Consider the following 21,380-nt stretch of genomic DNA (forward strand, 5'->3'; position numbering starts at 1 on the left):
TTTTTACGTGTCATGAATTTAACGTTAAAGCTAAACCATTTTCTATTGTTAATTCAACACATTAGCGCATGATAACGAAAAACACAACAAATAGCCTAAATTAATGATTAGAATTTAATGGCTATTAAAATCAACTCTAAACTGTTTTCTTCAACAATGCATTTTAAAGCGGCAACTTTAAACAGCTCTTCATTATTTTAAAACCAATAATATTAATAACCCCCACTGATAGAGATGCTGATGGAGACGCGTGGGAGCCTCCAGCAACAGATGTCCAGGCACAATTCTCGACTGATCGCTTGACATTTCACAAGAATTGCGTTTGGACAATCAACTGCTTGAGCTCATATTTCCATAAGCATCACAACTGTGGGAATATTTTACTGTATAGGATCCATGCGTTTGGGTCCTCGTGTGTTTCTTCTCTTCAGTGTGAAAAGGCCTTGATGCACATTGTTTTTTTCTTCACATAGCCTAATTCAGGCGTGCAGTCTTTCAGTATATCGGCTGTAGGCCTATTTCATAAATTCCTTGGCGGTGAAATTACATAATAATATTTTTCTGTCCACTTTTTTTCGTTAGCTAGAGAAATGTCAGAAAAGCACAGGACAAAATTGACGCTCAATATCCCACTGTCCGTCTAAGCCTGTGATGTTGCTTTAAGACTGTATGTTCTTTTACCAAAAAAAAAAAAAAAAAAAAAAAAAAAAAAAAACAATAGCATATTTCAACAGCTCTGTTTTTTCGGTTACTAAAATAATAACCGCAAATTAAAATCAGGTCTTACGAGAAGATAAGGCTGAGACTAACCATATAAATCATTAAATATTATCAATTAATTCGTTCTGGTGTAATAAATAAATGACAATTTTTAATTCACAAAATTCCCCTCGGAAAGAATCGGAATGTGCTGCTCTGTCGAGGAGGTCGCGAATCATAAGGTGTGATGCACCATCACGAGACACTTTCTTCGGAAGGCACCGAGGCAGCGATTCGCCATGTCTGCACCTGCGAGACGTTTCTGATCAAGTATGGAAGACCCAAAAACGAGAAGAGAAGAAGAAGAAAAAAAAATGAAGAAGAGGGAAACATCCTGATGTGCATCAAATTCCTCCAGAGGTCTCGCTCCGCGGTGCTACCAGTCTCCAACTTCAATGCGCAGAATAAATAAAGTTCACGATATGCGTGACCATCACAATGCATGTTAGTGAGGATCGAAATTCATTTATATATAGCCTTTTATCACTCCCATCCAGAGGACTGTCGTAAATGAGGAGCAAAACACACTGGCAGCGTTTCTGGCTCAAGAATGCGCGAAGGCTCGCGTGACAACTGCGTAGCTTTCTAAATAAACGGCGAGGGCGAGAATGGGGTCGGTGGCCGCTTGGTACGAGATTTGAATAACACACCAGTGAGTGATAAATGGCCATTGTGGAGAGAAGGGGATGAGTAGCCACTGTCTCAATCAGCGTACTGACCAGCAGCCTCTTAAAGAAACAACACTTTTTTTTTTTTTTTTTTTTTTAAATTGCAATTACAATCCAACAGTGTCTACAGTGCCATTACGCATTGTGTCCTCGGTGACGTTTCCCTTCTCTCAAAAGCCACTCGTGTTAGGGATCACCTGGCACTTAACAACAAAGGAATCGTTCAATAACACTTAATAAGTAAAGTGGTTTTACAAAAAACAAACAAACAAACAAACAAAAAAAAAACATTTAAAGTGTTTTCATTCATGTGACAGGTTACTTAAAGCATGACAAATAAAGGTCAAAAATAAGTTTTAAATAAGAAAAAAATGCTTTTTATACTGACTATTTTTCAAGGTACAGTAGGTGCAGTTTTCAAAGTTCATTTCTGTAAAGCCACAAATCTTGACTACAAAAAAGCTATTGAACATTTACATTGGTATTGCGCAGAAAAAAATACAGGCTTACCATTTTATGCTTTTATTTAAACAGTCAAACAATTAGGAGACAAAACTAATTTTTAACAATATAATATTAAAGGTAACAATGATATCAAACCACCTTTTGGACAACAAATACTGTGATTAATAAAACATATAATTATATAGCAATATTTGTTTAAAAAAAAAACTATTAAAAAAAGTTTGAAAGACAATTCACAAAAATGATCACATTTAAGAGGGTTCTGAACTGTGAATTTGAAACATTAAAAATAAAACCTACTAAAGAAAATACTCATTCGTGTAAAATGACTTTTAGTGACTGAGATCTAGTTTAGGCATTGTGTATTACTTTAAATATTTTTGTAAAACAGGGAAGACCCCCTAGGAGGCGTAGAACATTACCCTGAATAAATTTGCACTTTTGTGTGAGCTGTGTGTCCAGCCGTGCCAACCTCTGACCTTAAGTATTGTTGGAGCTGAGAGTGGACCAAGAAATCCTGACCATTCAGAGCAGCTGGGAATGGTCCATTGTGAAGGATTGCTCAGGGAAAGTGTATTTGTCTGGAATGTTGAAAATCTGCCACAAGTGATATTGTCTTTGAAGTATTTTTTTTTAGTATTGATGAAACTAGCACAGCTGTAATTTGGATGCTCCACATCTGTCAGAAATCTCCAAACAGCACTGGTTCAGATTACAGATTATTATTATAATAATATTATTTGATCATTTTCTCTTTTTAATCAGCTATAGTGTTGATTACATCGATGGGTTCATAATTGTGCTGAGCCCAATGAAGAATGATGATATTTTTAAGTATAATAAAAGTTTTAGCTAGACAACCTGATAAGATGCTGGGAGAAAGATATCAAACAGACTCCTTATGCATTGTATAATATGTGTGTTGTTGCATTTGAGCTGCATTGATCATGTGTTTCGTCGATTGAGTGTTCATTCACCATTTGTTAATTTAGTAACAAGTGATTCTTTCAGAACTACAAAACTTTTGTTCATGTTCTTGGGATGCAATAAAATGTCTACTGTATTTAAGTGAATAGCGTCTTTGTTACATTTATATTAACTGATGAAATTATGTATTTAGAATAATGGTATCACTGTAATATGGTCCAAAATGCTTTTATTTAGAATTTCATGCAGAATTTCTTCATTGCAAATTATAACCATAATAATTTAAGTGAAAAATTAAATTTCACATTTTTGCCTATTTTGATGACAGCAGTATTCATTTTGTCATGTTTCTTTATTATTTATTTATTTATTGCAAGTTTAAAGTACATTTATATTTCTGTATTTACCAGACACTATACGACTTATAAATGAAGGAACAAAAAACAGATTAAACTACATTTTTTAGTGTATTCTCCTATTAAATATTCAAGCATACATTTGTGAATAGTTCAGAAGTTCTATTCTCTGAATACAGAGATGTACAGTTCTCTGAATATCAGAAATGTCCAGGTTTTAAACCAGGGGTTTCCAAACTGTTTTGTCACATTGAATGAATGAACATATTCACTATGAATAAAGTTATTTACATGAAAAACACTGATATTTGAGGTAATGCTAACCTTTCAAATTGTATTGAATTTTTATGTTTCTGTTCACTTGTCAATTCAGTTGTTTATTTTCTTATGGTTATTATATTTTAATGATTCATTCATTCATTTTTACTTAATACAGCATTTCTATTACAATTGAATGAAACTTCTGCAGTTCCTCCAGGAGCCTCTAGGGGTTTGCAAACCCAAATTTAGGAACATCTGTTAGATACTAGCTATAATACAGCATGTAACCCAGGCTGCTACCTCCCAATATACTGAACTTTAAAATATGGCAGAGACCTAACAAAGTTCAACTCATTTAGCACATAATTATCAAAGATTATTCTGCATTGATGTCAGTTTTGGTTTTGTCCTTCATGACAATGTCCTTCCCTCTTCTGGGGATCTAAACAGGGCATCTTAACAAAACTCAACTCGTTCACAAAAGAACTACAGTAATCAAACATCTCATGTGTAGTGACAGAAGGCCAGCTCTGTTTCTGCTCTTCTGTGGTGTCCTGAGGCGTTGAAAGTATCCTGGCTTTATTCTTGCGTGACGCTCTTCTTCCCTCTGCTGGTGAAGCCTGGGATTGCAGGTCTGTGATATATCAGCAGAGTCAGCTTCATGACAGTGTCTAGAACATTTTGTTCCTCTTGTGAAAAACGTCCCAACACGTAACTGTCGACAGGCGTTTTACCCAATGGTCGCCCAATACCAACACACAGCTGTGGCATCATCTGCAGGAACAATCAACATGTGTTGTTATAATGAATTTCTACAAAAATTCACTAATGCTAGTGATGCTCTATGATAGATAGATAGATAGATAGATAGATAGATAGATAGATAGATAGATAGATAGATAGATAGATAGATAGATAGATAGATAGATAGATATTGTGACCCCTGAGATGAAGAAAATATGGATCAATCACCAGTGAACTCAACATACATATTAAGAGAAAAGAAAAGTTATCAATACAAAAATCTTATGAAAAGTTTTCATTCACCTTGCACTTCCATCATATTTAATGCTGAACTTCCCTAGTGTTTTTTCAAATTCATCGTGAATCCAGAGAATATGTTCCGGTGAAATTAAATATTTGGTAGCTGAAAAAAAAAAAAATTACAATAAAGAAGAAATAAATTCAGATATCCAAGGATTATAATGAATATGACGTCTCACCTGCTTTTGCTACACTCATGCCACTGAAACACAACAGCAATACACAATGAGACTCAGTGGTAGGTTTATATACACACCTAATATGCACTAGCACCAATTCCGACTGTTGTTAGTAACCTTATTTCATTAGTTAATTCCAGAATGCCAGAATGGCCTCTTTATATAGTGGGCATAGAAAAGAATCACCCCCATTTAAAATGATCACACTTCGTTGCTTTGCAGCCTGAACTGAAGATGGACAGAGTTTTTGTTTTATCCAGCTGTATTTACTCAGTGAAAGTAATAACATCCAAGTGAAAGATATAACACCAATATGTCAGAAAACGACCAGAATAAAAGCCAGAATCACTGAGTTAGAAAAAGGATCACCCCCTTGTGTCAGTATTTTGTTGAACCACCTTTTACTTTAATTACAGCCTTTAGTCTGTTGGGATTTTTCTCTACTAAATTTGCACATGTAGACTTTGCAATAATTGCCCACTCTTTAACTGCTCAAGTTCAGTTCAATTTGATGGTGAGTGCTTGTCTGCAGTCTTAAAGTCATTCCACAGATTTTCAGTGGGGTTTAAGTCTGGGTTCTGAGTGGGCCATGCAAGGACATTCACCTTTTTCTCCTTCAGCCACTGTGTGATCAGTTTTGCTGTGTGCTTTGGGTCATTGTCATGTTGGAGGTTAAACCCTCTTCTCATTGATAACTTTCTGGCAGAGTGCAGCAGATTTTTCTCAAGAATTTTGCCTCATCTGTTTTTCCTTCTATCCTTTCAAGTGCTCCAGTCCCTGCTGCAGAGAAACACCCTCAAAACAGGATATTACCACCTCCATGCTTTACTGGAGGAATGCTGTTATTCAGATGGTGAGATGTATTGGATTTCCACCAGACATATTGTTTTCTGTTGAGGCCAAATGATTCAATTTTAGTCTCATCTGCCTCAGAATCTTCAAGGTTTGTTTTGGCAAAGCTCAGTCATGACTGCATGTGGCCTTTCTTGAGGAGTGTTTTTTTTTTCTTGCAGTCCTCCCATACAAGCCACATTTGTGGAGAATTTGTGATATTGTAGTCACATGCACACAATGACCACTCACTGTCATAAACTCCTGCGACTGCTTCAGAGTTGCTGTAGACCTCTTGGTTGCCTCTCTGAGCAGTTTCCTTCTGGCTCTTTCCTCCAGTTTGGAGCGACGTCCTGATACAGGGAGGGTCTGTGTTTTAGCAAATACCTTCCTCTTCTTAATAATAGACTTCACTGTGCTTCTAGCCATTGATAAAGCCTTTAAATTATTATTATTATTTTTTGTTTCCATCTCCTGACTTGTGCCCATCCACAACTTTATCGCGGATATCTTTTGACAGTGCCTTGCCACCCATAGTTGATTATTTGCTTCAGTTGCACTACCAAGGACTGAAATGCTCCAGGAGTATATTCCAGAAAGCACGGTTAACTTACCATCTGTTAAACCCTGAACTCTCGGTTGATTGACCCCAAACCTTGCTTACTTGAGGTATGTGGTTCCAAAAATGCAGGAGGAACCAGACTCTGCCTAATGCACGCAACAGCTGCATTCCTAGTCTAATAGAGGGGTAGCGCATCCGGATGAGCCTCCAGCACTGATCTATAATAGAGAAACATATATAGATCAGTGGCTACCAGCCTAAACAATGAGATCAAATTCATTTTGCTGAACGAGACTCAAAGGTCCAAGTCGGTAAAATGATCCGAACTTCTCATAACTGTTCTCCAGCATGACTTTGTAACAGCCCTGCCCCTAATTATTCCTGGGCCCCAAACAGTTAAAAAATAAAAAAAATAAAAAATTTAACTCAGGGTTGGCCCAACTGAACATGTTTCTGGTTGACACTCCATGTTGTCGCTGGCATGAACTACATCTTCACTTTGAAGATGGGCAGGTCCAACTGCACAAAGGGTGGAGTTAAGACCCTGTGTGCCATTCATTAGGATCCCAATGTTGCAGTACGTGTCTACTTTACAATATTGTGATTATCTGTTTACATTTCTCTATTTCCATGTTAAAAGATTGACCCTTTTTTAAAAATCTCTTCCTTCAAGGTCATTCAGTGTAAAATAATGGTTTGGAGCCAGCCATGTTTAAACTCCTCTAAAGTCACTGAAAACACCTGCATGCAGAGCTTGTGACGAGTACAGTTTGAGGCTTTTTAACATTCAAGCAGCAATAAAATGTACTTGCTGTTGGTAATAATGGTAAACTTTAAGTCTTTATTCTCGATAAAATATAAACTTTTTTTGTCCTGAGAACTATTCAACAACAAATTATGATAAGAATGCTTCATTAACAAAAAATAAAATAATCATAAAATACTAAATTACAAAAAAAAATAGGAATTTCTAAATGAATTAAAAAACAATAAAATGCATGTGACCAAATGCATGTGGCACATGACCAACCTTCAATGTTGAAATATGATTGAAATAAGGTCAGATGTTTTAATGTTGATACAACGTTTAATGCTGAACGGTTGAAAACCAACATATATATATATATATATATATATATATTACTAAAACTATATATATATATATATATATATTCTTACATTTGTTTAAACTTTCACATTTATGACCTGCATGACGAATTCGGCTTTAAAATATGGTCTTTTTAAGTCAATACTCATAGTTTTTGATGTCTTTAATGAAATTTTTATAGCAAAAACAGCAAAATATATTTCTCCAGTAGGCTACATTAACTAGTGGTTTATTACTTTTCAAACTAACAGTAGTAGAGCATTACTTACAGTGCTCATTATTGCAGAAAAGCTAGAAATAATTAATTATATATATTATATTCACTCAAAACACAATTTAGCTACTGTATTAAAACAGCTATAAATGGGCAGCTAAAAGTGTTAAAATGCTTTACTTTATCCATTCAGTCATTCAAATTTCCCATGTAATGAAAAAAATGGGAGGGATAATAATAATCCACTGATCTGAAATATAAAGATATTAGTGTAGGTCAGTGTAATGATCAGAACATTTACTTCTGTGGCTGATTTTTAAAACATTACACTTGGTTTCCACAGTACTGAATAGTATGTCCGGCGCCTGTTAATAGAGTTTTTACAAATTAGACATTTTGTTAGAGTCTTAATTTATTATTTATCTTGATGGTTTTTTTCTTCCAAACAGTAAGTTGGGACTGCAATAAGTATGTCGATAACATTTTTTGTAAACTGACTATATTCTTATGATTATTATTCTTCTTCTGTACTGAATAGTACGTCGATAATTTTGTAAACTGACTACTTATTTGTGGAGCTGATTTTTAAAACATTACACTTGGTTTCCACAGTACTGAATAGTATGTCGATAATTTTGTAAACTGACTACTTATTTGTGGAAATATTGCAAACGCGATTAAAACCGCAAGCGGGCGCTGTTTCATAACACTCTAGTGCTGACCGCCAGCACACCCTCTTGTGGAGTTGTTGTTGGTTGCCTGGCGTTGCTAAGGAAGTCAAGTAGAAGAAGTTTGCTTCTTCAGCGAACTGGAGGTAACGGAGAGCTGCTTCACCCTCAAAATATGTCATTTTATACTTCACACACACACATATATATATTTATATTTAGCAAAGGTAAGAACGCTACATTTTGAGTGTAGCGGTAGCTAACATATACGTGACCATCGTGTGACTGAGTTTAACATCGCTTTCAGTCAGCTGGAATCACTCTTCACAATAGCGCACTATTAATTCATTTTAAGTCTTAGTTGTCGTTTGAGATATTTTTTTAATAATAGTTATGTTTTTTTTTGTTTTTTTTTTTGTTAACGAACTGTGATTTAGTATTTCAACCAAGAGTTTTACTGCAAAGTAGTTCCTTTACTCAACATACAAATGTCCCATCTGCCCACAAATTTCTTAATAATATTACAAATATACTGCTACTTTTAAACGTTTGTACAGTTATGTTGCTAGTTGTAGCCTATTGATTGTTGTTGATAATATTGTTAATTTACGGCGCCTGTTTAATAGATGTCTTTTACTAATTAGACATTTTGTTAGATGTTTAATTTATCATTTATCCGTAGATTTTTTTTTCTTCGGTTTTAATACAACACAACCTAATGACTGAAACCAACTATATATTTTACTTCAAAGCAAACCACCCATCATAATAACATCACCATCTTTCATAGCTGTTAACACCAGGTTTGTTTTGGTTTAATTTTACTTAAACATTTATTATTTAATCCATTTATCAAACTGAGAATTTCAAAATTGAACCTTTTTTTTTCAAACCGAATGGTGTCGAAGGACAAGTTAGAATAAATTATAAAGATTTTACAAGATATATGTTATCTTTCTTGTGTTGTAATGTAGTATTCCAAGTAAAGATGGTTTGGTACGATATTTATATAATTTGTTATTTTTGATATTGATATTGACCTGAAGGTTTTCTCTAATATTTATAATATTAGGTAGAAGAAAATTGATATTTTCTGTACACAGTTACATTTGCATTTATATTTATGCATTTAGCAAATGCTTAAATATAGGGGCATAAGCAACTTGTCACTGAAATTATATTCGCAAAATAAGTGCTGTTAAAACAAAATACATTTTTTTCCAGATAGTATTTTAATAATATGTTTAGTGTAATGGCAGATAGGAGCAAAATTATATTGTTTTGAAGAAGAAAAAATAAAGATAGAAAGAAATAAGTCTTTTGAATTCGCAGATACCCCATTCTTTTGTAATACCAAAATGAAAATATGTGAGCTAGCCAACTTTATATTTAAGGAAGGGGTTCCTTGCAATATTAAAAAAATGATTAAACAAACCCTTTGATTGTTCTGCTGTTTTAAAATTATATAGATTTTGACTTTTAACTCTTATATTTTAAGCAACATTGCATCTTACACAATGTAAACCTGTACATAATATTAACATGGGGAAAGATGTGAAATATTGCTTAGTTGAACAATATGTAAAGTACTGCATAATCAAAAGACATAATTGACATATTAATCAGAAGTCATCAAAATAATCTCCTTGCTGTCTCCACAGGATGTAATCATCTGAGTATCATGGGACTTGTTTACATCTAAAACTAAGTCTGGCAATAGGATGAGTGAGCATGGAGACAGCATCGTCCCGTTTGACCCCACAGAACTCAGGTCAGGAGAACCAGCTTCTAAAACAGATATTACTGTTCTAAGTGTAGACCTGAGGACAGAGAAGAGCAACCAGGAGGAGCTCAAAGACATCAAGAAGCCATATGAAGGTACCAGTCTACTTCAGGATGAGCATAACAAAGACGCCAAGCTTAGTCCATTTAAGCCTCAACCTCCCTCTCTTCCGAAGCCTGTGGGATTGGGAATGGGGGGTAAAAACATTTCATTCGAAGAGAAGGTGAGGGGGAGAAGATTGAGGAACAGCCAGGAGAGTCTCACCGACCCAGGAGAGACAGGCTCTTCCACCGATTCGCTTAAAGAAGACACTTCATCAAATGGCCAAGGCCTTGCATCCGGACGTCCCCTTGATCTCCCACCCATGGAGACACCACCGTTCAGGATTAGGACCTGTAGCTTCTCCGAGACTGACAGTGAGCATAGTGATCCGAATAAAGAGCGTTTGAAACCGTCTAGAATTATTCTGTCCCCACTGCAGCCCAGTGGCACATATCCTCCTCTGGAGGACAGCGCAGCCTCCACGTCCTTAAGGACAACTAATCGGATTGACAGGGATTGTCTGGATTACAGTGTGATGGGGAGAAGGGGGCGGTCGGAGAGGCTTCAGAGGAATCTGAGCGATAGCCGGCTGTTGGACACCATGGTGTCAGACAGTGCCTCTGTCCATTCCATGAAGTCCACCTACAGCGTTCTGAACCCCATCAGACCCCGGGATGTGAGGAACAGGTGAGAAGCTTGTGCTTTTTTATTCGTTTCTTCTTTTCTTCAGCCTGTTTGAAGTTATCACTAAGCAGATCTCAAACTTCAACTTGAACATCACATGGTCACGGGCTGATGTGGCATCTCGATTACCTCCTAAAGAGTCCTAAGCCTTCAAGCCTTTTTGCTTATGTGAGCATTTTCGTGTGAGTGTATGATACAAATTAAATTTTATGTTTCGCAAGGAAGTAGATCATCATTAATGGAATGAGCGCAGGCGTTTGCCAGAGTAGGTTGCTGCTTACAGAATCACCTGAACTGGTTTAGTTGTGGGAAGTGAAAAGTGAAGCTGGATGTCTGTAGAGAGATTGGAGAGGAAGGGTGAAGCAGTGTGAATGCAAAGGAGATTAATGGATCAGTGAGATGCTAGTTCAGCAACTGTCAAACTGCATCAGGAGAACATACATTTCATGTTCTACTTGAGGTTGACATGATATATGAATGGCCAATGGGCTCACACAAGACAATTATAAAATTCATCCGACACCGATAAGCCAATAGTTACTTCCATGTTATGGCTGATAGTTTAAAATTGATCTGTCCTCATGAAATAATACAGTTATTTGCTTGCGTATAAGAATACATTATGTGACAGATATTAGAAGGAGCATTTCCCAAATCTTTTGTTCTGATTTAGCTATTGTTTTCCTGAAAATGTACCTGCTTATGGTTTTAGGAGCTTTCTGGAGGGCAGTGTTTTGGGTAACGGTGCCTTGCTGGGGGCAGAAGAACTAGACCGCTACTTTCCAGAGAGACGGCTCGGTGTCTACGTCGCCACATGGAACATGCAGGGAGAGAAGGTGTGGAACAATACTGTCATTTCTAATGATTTGTTTGTTTAAGTGCATAGCAGCAGTAGCCTCAGCTTTCACTCTTGGTCTCAGGGTCTTCCATACAACCTAGATGATCTGCTGCTCCCAGCCGACACAGACTTTGCACAGGACGTCTATGTTATAGGGGTTCAGGAAGGGTGTCCGGATAGGTAAGATATTGCATTGCTTTTCACAGCTTTTTTATTCTGTCTTCTTCTGATACTCAGCCCATTTACTCATTTACTCTCTTCATGTTTTCCACAGGAGGGAGTGGGAGATCCGCCTGCAGGAAACTCTTGGGCCGTATTACGTGATGCTGTATGCAGCAGCCCATGGTGTTCTCTATCTCACTATATTTGTCAGGAGAGATCTCATATGGTTCTGTTCAGGTAAAGCTTGTTTTTTTTTTTTCTTCTTCTTCAATTTAATATGATATACAGGTGCATCTCAATAAATTAGAATGTTGTGGAAAAGTTCATTTATTTCAGTAATTCAACTCAAATTGTGAAACTCGTGTATTAAATAAATTCAATGCACACAGAAGTAAAAATCTTAAGTCCTTTTAACTTTCATAATACCAACAAAAAAAAAAAAAAAACACCAACAATACAAACAACCAAAAAAAAAAAAAACAATATCATTTTTAAATTGTTGGTCTCTTAACTGTCACTTTTGATAAAATCAATGATATTATCAGTTCAAAGGAACAGCATTTATTTGAAATAGATATTTTGTGACAATATATAATCTTAACTGTCACTTTTGATAAATGTTTGATTTTTTAAATTTACCTTGCTTAATATAAGTATTAATAAATTTTTTTTTAAATCCTACAGACCCCATACTTTTGAATAATTTAATATAAAGTTGGTCTATTTCTTATGCTGCAGAGGTGGAACATGCTACAGTCACAACCAGAATTATTTCTCAGATTAAGACTAAAGGAGCTGTGGGTATCGGCTTCACTTTCTTTGGGACATCCTTCCTCTTTATTACGTCCCATTTCACCTGTAAGTGGAATTTTTCATGAAAATCTTAAACACTCCAAAGGAAAACAACCCAGTTACATATAAGCCATTTAAATAAATGTTTATAATGGCTATGGCATTCCATTTATGCCTAACTATAAATAAACCCAACCCAACAATCTTTGTATTTTTATTTCAGCTGGAGATTCTAAAGTATACGAGAGGATTTTAGATTACAACAAAATCATAGAAGCTTTGGCACTTCCCAGAAACCTTCCTGATACCAACCCTTACCGCTCCACAACATGTGAGTGTTTCTGCATTTGTCATATTTAGAGATTTCACTGTGCATGTCTTTTCTTGTTAATAAGCAAATTACTTGATTTATTCTTTGTTTATTCTCAGCTGATGTCACAACCCGTTTTGATGAAGTTTTCTGGTTTGGAGATTTTAACTTCCGCCTGAATAAGGAAAGAGGAGAGGTGGAGGCCATTCTGAATCAGGGTGTGGGTGCAGATATGAGCCCACTATTACAACATGACCAGCTGTTGAAAGAGATGAAAGAAGGCAAGTTAGATGCAAAATTTTAATCCTGTAAAACTGATACAGTATTTAAGCTCCTTTCAAGAAAAAAAAAATGTATTCTTTGTACTTTAACAGGAAGAATCTGTGTTTGTGCATTTGTAGGTTCCATTTTTAAAGGGTTTCAGGAAGCAGCTATTCAGTTTCCTCCTACGTACAAGTTTGACATTGGTTGTGACGTCTATGACACCACCACAAAGCAGAGAACACCCTCATATACAGTAAGCTTTTTCGCTAATTGAATGTACGTCACTATATACCCTTTAGAAGAGTTGTTGATTTTTCCTCATTTGTTGACAGGATCGGATTCTTTATCGAAACAGACAAGCAGATGACATTAAAGTGGTCAAGTATACATCTTGCTCGTCCATTAAGACATCAGATCACCGGCCTGTCATTGGTATGTTTCAGGTCAAACTTCGTCCAGGCAGAGATAAGTAAGCATCTGTTTACGATGATTTTAACACTTGTACTTGTTTCTACTAATGTTGTTGAAGACTATAAAATTAAAATCATGTCAACATTTACTCACCATCATGCTGTTCCAAGCTTTTCATCAATTTACAAAATAAAATGTACTGCTTTGAGGTCTGTTTATGTTTCATGTAGTTTTGATAAACCACTAAATCAGTGTATTATCCTCCCCAGCATTCCTTTGGGTGCTGGCCAGTTTGACAGAAGCCTGTATCTAGAAGGAATCCGGAGGAGAATCACCAGGGAGCTGAAAAAGAGAGAGGCAGCCATGAAAAACCAGAATAACAGCACGGTTTGCACCATATCCTGATCAGGGACCAGCGTGCGAGAGCCGTAGGGTGATAAAACTGATCATTTCAAACACCAAGGTACTGACTTGGAAAGCTGGACTTTCGGGACCAAAGGATAACTCAGTGCTACAGATGTCAAGTGCACAGTCCAGGGACTAAAATACTTCTGCTGGACATTTAGCAGATAGTGTCGGAACTTTAAAATATGATATAAATCTATAAATTATACTGACCGGAGTAAATTAAGTTAACTGTACTGTACATCCGTTATTCCTAATTAATTTTTTGTATTATTTCATATTTTGGTATTTTACTTGCAAGGCAAAACAGGTCTGTTCTGTGTATGGTTTCAAATGATTGTGTTTCATGGCCTTGTTAAACCATTAACTGATACTGTAAACACATACCAGTACCAGGTAGCTGATCCTGCTCATTTTATTGGCTCCTGGGTCTTATTTTTGAAGAGTTACCTAACAATGTGCTAACAGTTGTACTCCTTTATAAAAGGGAACTGTACTGTATCATCATTACCAGTTTTTATTTATGGATTTTCTTTGATAGGTCAATGTGGGATCATGTAGAGAGGCTGACCCTGGGTTAAATTGTGTGCAGAATCTTAAGTGAGGAGGCACAGACTATACTTGAGTTTACTGCCTTAACATATCCAATTTAATTCAGCTTACCTGATGTCAAGTGTGATATATCTATGGGAGCAGGAATGACCATAGTATTGGTATTTCTTGCGCATGGATCTCAGTGACTGTGGTGTAACATTACGTCATGCATTCACATCATGAATTTCAGTTCTATTTGTACTGAAAGTGCCTGTGATCGTTCTCATGACTGCCTCAGTGACTTCAAATACATTCTGCTGTTTAAAACCAAACAATAGCCTGTTATAAATGTTTGTTTACTATGTAAAGTAATATAAAAACTGACACAAGAGTTGTTTTCAATTACACATTTTGAACCAAATATGTTTTGGGATTCAAACATAAACCAAGGAACCTGTTTCTCAATATTCAAATTGTACATGAAAAAAAATAAAAAGGATCAAACTTTTATTTATTTTTTTAAGGGAACATGAAGGTTTTTGCTCATGACAGATTCAACCATTTTCATCATCTTAATAGGCAATGGAAATATATAACAGTAAACTTGTACTGATGAAGTACAAGGGAATAAATATATTCTTGTAGCATAATCCAACAAAACCGGCTAAACTGACATTTGATAAAAAACAATTCTTGATAAGTGATCGGAGGTACATGTTGACAGTGATTTAGCAAAAGAAAAGGGGTTTATCATTATATACACACTATGTTTTCACTGCTAGGCTAAGCGGAAGATAAGACAGTCTGTGTCATTCTGTTCAGATATTATATCAAGGGTTGTATCAAGGTTTTTTTTTTTTAATATCAAGTGCTTTTTAGAGCTTTGTGGGGAAAAAATGGTGCTGAATATCGTTTGAGTTTGCCCAGTTTTACACAGAAAAGCACAGCCTATGAACAACATAGTTGTGAACATGAATTTATGTTAAACGCATGGTGAGTTCAACAAAATCATGCAAAATAATGCACTGGTGTGTAAAACTAAACTCAGTCATCACCCAGCTTTTAAAATTTAAAAAGAATTCTCCATCCAGATATGAAAATTGTCACTTACGCACCAACCTCATGTCATTACAAATCTTTCTTTGTTCTATGCAACAGAAAAGAAGATATTTGGAAGAATCAAACCCATTAGAGTCCACTGACTTACTTTGTATAGACAAAAAAAATATTAAATATATTTTTTCTAAATATTTTCTGTTATGTTCCACAGTGGGAAGTCCTACAGTTTTGAAATGACATGAGGGTGAGTAAATAATGACAGAATTTTTAGGTGAACTATCGCTTTAAAGTTATGTTTTAAACACTTTATAGATGAAATGCAACCACAGTCCTTTTAAGCATTGCACTTAAATTCCAGTCAAGAATATTTGTTAGGTCGGTCCTCATTTTTGCCTCTAGATGGGGCCAGCTGTCTGTCCCCTATCGGAACAGGCGGTATATGCGAGGCAGACGTCCGTCTTTACTGGAGAGAGCGGCCTGAATGTCCTCGTATGAGGGCAGCTCTGTCAGATCTCCCAGCGCTGCTACCGCAGGCTTACTACGCAGCATTTTCGTTGTAACTCTCTTGATGTCACTGGCTGTAACGTTACCTAAAACAAAGAAAAGTAGAGAGAAAAAGAGCCTGTTAATTGATATTTTTAACAAATGGACTCTCCAAGAAAGATGTAGTGAATGGTATGATACGCATATAACATATTCGAGGCAAGTAATGCAATTATTAAGTTACATATGTACAGGCATCACACACTACTCTCCAGTGTCACATGATCCTTCAGAAATCATTCTAATATGCTGATTAGCTTAAACTTTTGAAAGGTTGTGTATTAAGTATTTTACGACTGTTAAAAACGCAAAATTATGCTTTCATATAGGCTTTATACTCTGCAGTACCATCAATACTTACTGATGAGCTCACACAGCTCATGCGGCAGCTTCCTCTTGCCTGTCGCAAGTACTTGTCGACCTACATCTTCAAAGATGACCGGTCGTGACTCCAGGTTCATCATGAGCATGGATTTCAGTTGTGTCTTGGCTCTCTCTAGCTCCATCTGCACAAGTGAGAGATTGCAGGCTATGAACGCAACAAATTCACTTTGAGTAACAAACGCAACCTTTTCACAGACTGCGATGACGTGTGATCACAGTTATTAACATTGTACATCTAGAACATTTCTCATTTTTAAAAATGTAATACACATTCAAATTTGACATCTGTCTGTGTTCTAAACACTGTAATCAAGCTCTTAGTATCAGTTTCCTCTATTGGAAAGTCATGGAAATCCTATGGTAAATTTCACAGGGTTTCTACAGGTCTTATGAAGGCCTGAATAGCTCTGCTCGCAACCACTCGAATATTGAAATAACTTTTACTGTACTTTATGATCACATCTTGCAAAAAAGTGAGGTTCTTACTCAGTATTTTAGTCATTTTTATGAGAAATTGGTTAAAATTAAGTGAATTTATGTTTAAAATAAATAAATAAATAAATAATGATCTGCCAATGGGCTCAGAAAAATCAACCTAATTCAACGGGGAAACAGGATTTTATGCCCCACTGAGAGATGTTTGTTCTTGTTTTAAGCATAAACTCATTTTGCACAGTTTCTTAGAAACAAGACCTTTGCGTGGTAAATTTACATCAAGTAATTGTAGCTTGATTTAAAGACGTTTAGATTGGAAACAAGGCAAAAATACAGAGGAAGATTTACATTTCTTTTATTTTGCAGTGCATGCAACATTTAATGCCAAGACTTTATAAATTCCATACTTTTAGCTCAGATTTAAGACCTTTTTAAGGCCTTAATTTGTGGACGGGTGAATTAAAACTTTGAGATTTACACTTTTTGTATGTTTTGCTTTTTGAGCAAATCTGGGAACTCAAAAAATGCATGTTGTAGTTTCCATTCATCACTTTATAAGTTGACCCAACTATGACAACTTCACTTCTGAGAACCCCAGAAATGAGACGAGGGTCAATAACAAAGGAAGGACAAAAGGACAGTCTTACTTCTCCTGCGGTCCCAGTCATCTGAATAAACTCCCTTGTAATGATCTCAACCATTTCTCGCACCTAAAATAAAAAAAAATAGTTTAAAATAATGCAGTGTATGGTAGTCATATTTACAACATAAACCTAACTACAGTACCTGTCTAGGGTCTGCACTTGCATGGATACACAGCAGACCACTATCTTCATAGCTGTGGTGGTACGAAGTAGCATTGTACATCCAGTGATGTCTGTACAAATGACAAAAATTGCTGAAAACTGTTCACTACATTAATAACAGTGGCATTTCAGAGCGTGAAGAGATGATGGCACACCTGTTGAGCACATTAAGGTAGAGACGGGTGAACATGCCTTTTCCGGGCCCTCCGGCAGAGAAGGATCCTCCACCTCCCATCATCATATTGAGGACCGCAAATGGGATGAAGTCATCCTCCTATAAGTCACAGAAAAAAAGACTTGTGTCAGCACACAACCATTTTCAGCAAGTGTGAAATTGAACTGATCTGACTGATGTGTAACAAACCAAAAAGGAGCAGCTCTCCAGCCCAATCATGATGTGCGTTAGTTCAGGGATGGGTGTCGGACCCAAACTCACATCTGACATGTCCTTCACCATCTAACATGAGACAAGCAGCTTAGCTGAAGTCACTTAGGAATCTTTCAAATACCAAATGATGTTTGCTGGCCTTAAAAATTCGCTCACCTTAACAATGCCACCCGTGTATTGTGCTACAGACTTGTCGACGTTGGCAGGTGTGCTCGCACCCCATACTGGTTTAACATTTAGGAGATACTTCCTGGCACACTGAACAAGCTGCTCGTGTTCAACCCCAACCCCGGCCAGCACCATGCGCTGCGGACAGTAATAGCTCTGTAGGTACTTATGAAGCAGCTTCCTGTCGATCTTCTCAACATTTTCAGGAGGGCAGAAGCGAGGCAGGCCCACAGTGTTGCCCCTGTACGCAGCCTAAAAATTGATGAGACCATCAAATAAGACTTAGAAACTCATTTCAATAACCTACAGCAAAGCATAAAGTCATACTCACAGCATGAATCATTTCTGTTAGTAAAGGCTCTGGGTCAGGTCTCATGTTCAGATCCTCCAGCTCAAACCGAACAGCCATTCTGGTCATCTCAATCTCCTCATCTGAAGACATAAGTTACATACAATACCAGTCAGAAATATAAAAATGTTGTAAAGTAGTTTTTTGAAGGCTCTTATGCTAACCAAGGCTGCATTTGATTAATAATATAATAAATAATATAATACAAATATAGAATTAAAATGTAATTTATTCCTGAATTTTCAGCAGCCATTACTCCAGTCTTCAGTGTCACATGATCCTTCAGAAATCATTCCAATATGATTTGCTGCTCAGTTATTATTGGTACTCCGTTAATAATAATGGTTCATCTTATTAATATCATGGTCATCAGTGGTTACTTATTATTATGTTGCAAACACTTGTGCTGCTTAATGTTTTTTATGAAAACTGATTAATTTTTTCAGCATTCTGTGATGAATAGAATGTTGAGTAAAAAGAACAGCATTTATTTGAAATATAAATAATTTGTAACATTATAAAAGTATTTACTCTCACTATTGATTATTTTAATTAGTCCTCAACTTTAACATTACAATTTTAATTATTCCAAAATTTTGACCTGCCATATATCTTCATTAAAGACTCAATGATTCAGTTGTGTTTCAGATGCTCACCTAATAAACGAGGCTGGAGAACCGCATCTGACAGGAGGTTCACTACAGTATCCAGACCCTTCACTTCAGCTGAAACCGCATACATTGTTGTGTCCCTGTAAATGACAGAAACAAATAAAACATGCTGAATAAAATGAGATAAACAGAATAAATAAAAAAGAAAACTAAAAGTCTCAGACCTGGATGTTTGGCAGTCACATATGCCTCCATGTTTCTCAAGTGTTAGAAGAATCTCATCTTTACTTTCAAACTGGGCTGTGGACTAAAATTGAAGAACCGATCAGACTCAGATTGGTTTGGTGCATTTAAATCAGTAAAACTGTGTCAAAGCAAAAAAAGGTAGAACAATTCATGCAATCCAACTCATGAACATTAACTGACTTACAGAAAAGGAAAGCTTTTCCAAAAAGTGTGCAATTCCGCTGGGATATTTTGCTTCATGACGTGAGCCTGAGTTCACTAGAACTAAAAACAAGATGAAATAAAACCCTCAGTATCTGGTTCAGCTCATTTGAATCAAACAACGCAGTACATACTACACATTGCACTTACTTCCAACTGTACAGAATTGACCAAATTTGTTCTGAGATGCAACTTTGAGTCCGTTTTCTAAGGTGGTGATCTTAGTCTCGTATTTCTCCTGGCCGTCCACAGAGGCGAAGACAGGTTTGGGGATCCCGGGCAGCGGTGTGGACAGGGACACACTGGGATACGCGCTGCCGCTGCTGTACTGCCTACATACTGCGATGCCAAACCTGCAGTAATCATAAACTGACTGTACTTACTGCATCTCAACATTAAACACACGACAACACAGTTAAACCATAAGCATTAATAATAACATATCCACACTGGCGATTGTAATATTTGCTGTGAATACAGGGAAAGCACGCGAGATTTTGAAGTTTCTCACATGTGCATTACCGCTATAACAAACGATTTGACAAAGTAGACAGAGAATATAAATGTATTATTTTATAAAGTCAGCGCAAACATGCTGCTACGGCTCTACACATGTTACGCATTTCCTTTCGATACGTGAATAATTACGGCATTAGATCAAACCTCTGCGCTCGGCTCCAGCCCCTTAATCTTGACATGTGAGCAGCCATGTTGGATTCTATTTGACCATGAACGTTGCCCGGAAATGATTATTAAACACTTCCTATTCTACTTCCTTAGTCAGGCGAAATCCAAACGGCTTTTTTGCGCCCTTGAAGGGCACTTCTGAAAGGGGACACAGTTTGTAGGGACGTTCCAAACTGAAGTGAACAACTGAATCCTTTCACAAAGGACTCTTCTCAGTGTTGTCAAGAACACTTCCAAACGCTTATAAGAGACAGTAATGCCCTACACACTTCAAAGAACACACTTCAAGGGCTCTGCCCTTCGAAGGGAGTAGGGCATAGGGATGCACATTTCCGTTTGAATGTTGCCATGAAGGTTGTGGCCAGAGCCGTTGAGAAACAGAGTTGGGACCTACAGTCTTTGGTTGCGACTCGCTTTGATCGCGCGGTCACGTGCTTCATGGAGCTCTCTATAGTTCCAAACAGCTCCGCGCTGTCCGCAAATGTTTTTGAATGGGTTTAAGTAGGATAGACAGCAGTTTTTAACACATCATGTGCATTGATTTTGCATTTATAACTATGCTGACTACGTTTTACAGTCGCATTTGGGGAGTGATGAAGAGACAGCATTAATTTTTTTTTCTAATATGCTTTATTATTTACATTATAATTAACGTAATATTTAGGGTTAAAATAGAAAAAATGTTTTTAAATTCCAATGCAAAAAGGCAAATTAGAGGCATTTGGTTGACAGAAAAATATTCATAAAATGCAACTACTGGCCAGATTTCTGAGAGGTAAAACAATGCGTTAAAATACCAAAAATTGCTATAATTTCCTCAATGTCTGGCGAGCGTGCTTGAGAAGCACTGAAATGAATGGGCTTTAATACTGGAACTATTTGAACATGGCTACTCCATGACACGCATTCCTCAGTTCCTATGGAAACCTATGGGAGTGTCGCAGCTCTGTTTCTCAACGGCTCTGGTTGTGGCTAGAAGGATACAGCAAAAACAGGAAGTTAACAATAAATTGAATTTTATACCTATTAGATTGTGTTTTATTAACGTCTACACCTACCCCAACCCTAAACCTACCCCTTACAATAATGCAAAAATAGTAATTATTGTTGTACAGTGCGAGAAAAATTACACTATATTGATGTGTGCATGCCAAGTAGTATTTGCTGTATGCCATCTAGCCTTAACCATGATCGAATGAATAAATGAATAAATACATTTATCTAAAGCCTGTCCAA

At 36.6% G+C, this 21,380-nt stretch overlaps 2 protein-coding genes and 1 pseudogene across 3 annotated transcripts; 2 read left to right on the forward strand and 1 right to left on the reverse strand.

Moving 5' to 3' along the window:
* The first annotated feature begins 6,518 nt into the window (after positions 1-6,518).
* On the forward strand, positions 6,519-6,966 carry LOC122145175 (annotated as a pseudogene).
* A 1,130-nt stretch (positions 6,967-8,096) lies between these two features.
* Positions 8,097-14,724, forward strand: LOC109078005 (phosphatidylinositol polyphosphate 5-phosphatase type IV-like). Of its 2 annotated transcripts, none has more exons than XM_019093314.2 (11): positions 8,097-8,188; positions 9,704-10,554; positions 11,264-11,387; positions 11,472-11,569; positions 11,664-11,788; positions 12,290-12,409; positions 12,567-12,674; positions 12,773-12,934; positions 13,055-13,170; positions 13,250-13,386; positions 13,598-14,724. In XM_019093314.2, the coding sequence occupies exons 2-11, from the start codon at positions 9,764-9,766 to the stop codon at positions 13,731-13,733; spliced, it is 1,917 nt and encodes a 638-aa protein (XP_018948859.1). In that variant the 5' UTR covers positions 8,097-8,188; positions 9,704-9,763; the 3' UTR covers positions 13,734-14,724. The 2 variants fall into 2 exon arrangements, with proteins under 2 accessions (XP_018948859.1, XP_042612695.1); XM_042756761.1 differs by lacking the exon at positions 8,097-8,188 and adding an exon at positions 8,214-8,269.
* A 33-nt stretch (positions 14,725-14,757) lies between these two features.
* LOC109078006 (mitochondrial-processing peptidase subunit alpha-like) lies at positions 14,758-20,322 on the reverse strand. The gene is made up of 13 exons (XM_042756762.1): positions 20,121-20,322; positions 19,608-19,810; positions 19,441-19,520; positions 19,235-19,317; positions 19,056-19,150; positions 18,382-18,482; positions 18,039-18,302; positions 17,859-17,951; positions 17,650-17,768; positions 17,475-17,565; positions 17,336-17,398; positions 16,231-16,375; positions 14,758-15,916 (listed from the first exon to the last, which is right to left on the reverse strand). Exons 1-13 carry the CDS (start codon positions 20,165-20,167, stop codon positions 15,747-15,749), a joined length of 1,554 nt encoding a protein of 517 aa, XP_042612696.1. The 5' UTR covers positions 20,168-20,322; the 3' UTR covers positions 14,758-15,746.
* Positions 20,323-21,380: the final 1,058 nt, after the last annotated feature.

This window comes from Cyprinus carpio, chromosome A5 (genome assembly GCF_018340385.1).
Source record: "Cyprinus carpio isolate SPL01 chromosome A5, ASM1834038v1, whole genome shotgun sequence".
Lineage (NCBI taxonomy): Eukaryota > Metazoa > Chordata > Actinopteri > Cypriniformes > Cyprinidae > Cyprinus > Cyprinus carpio.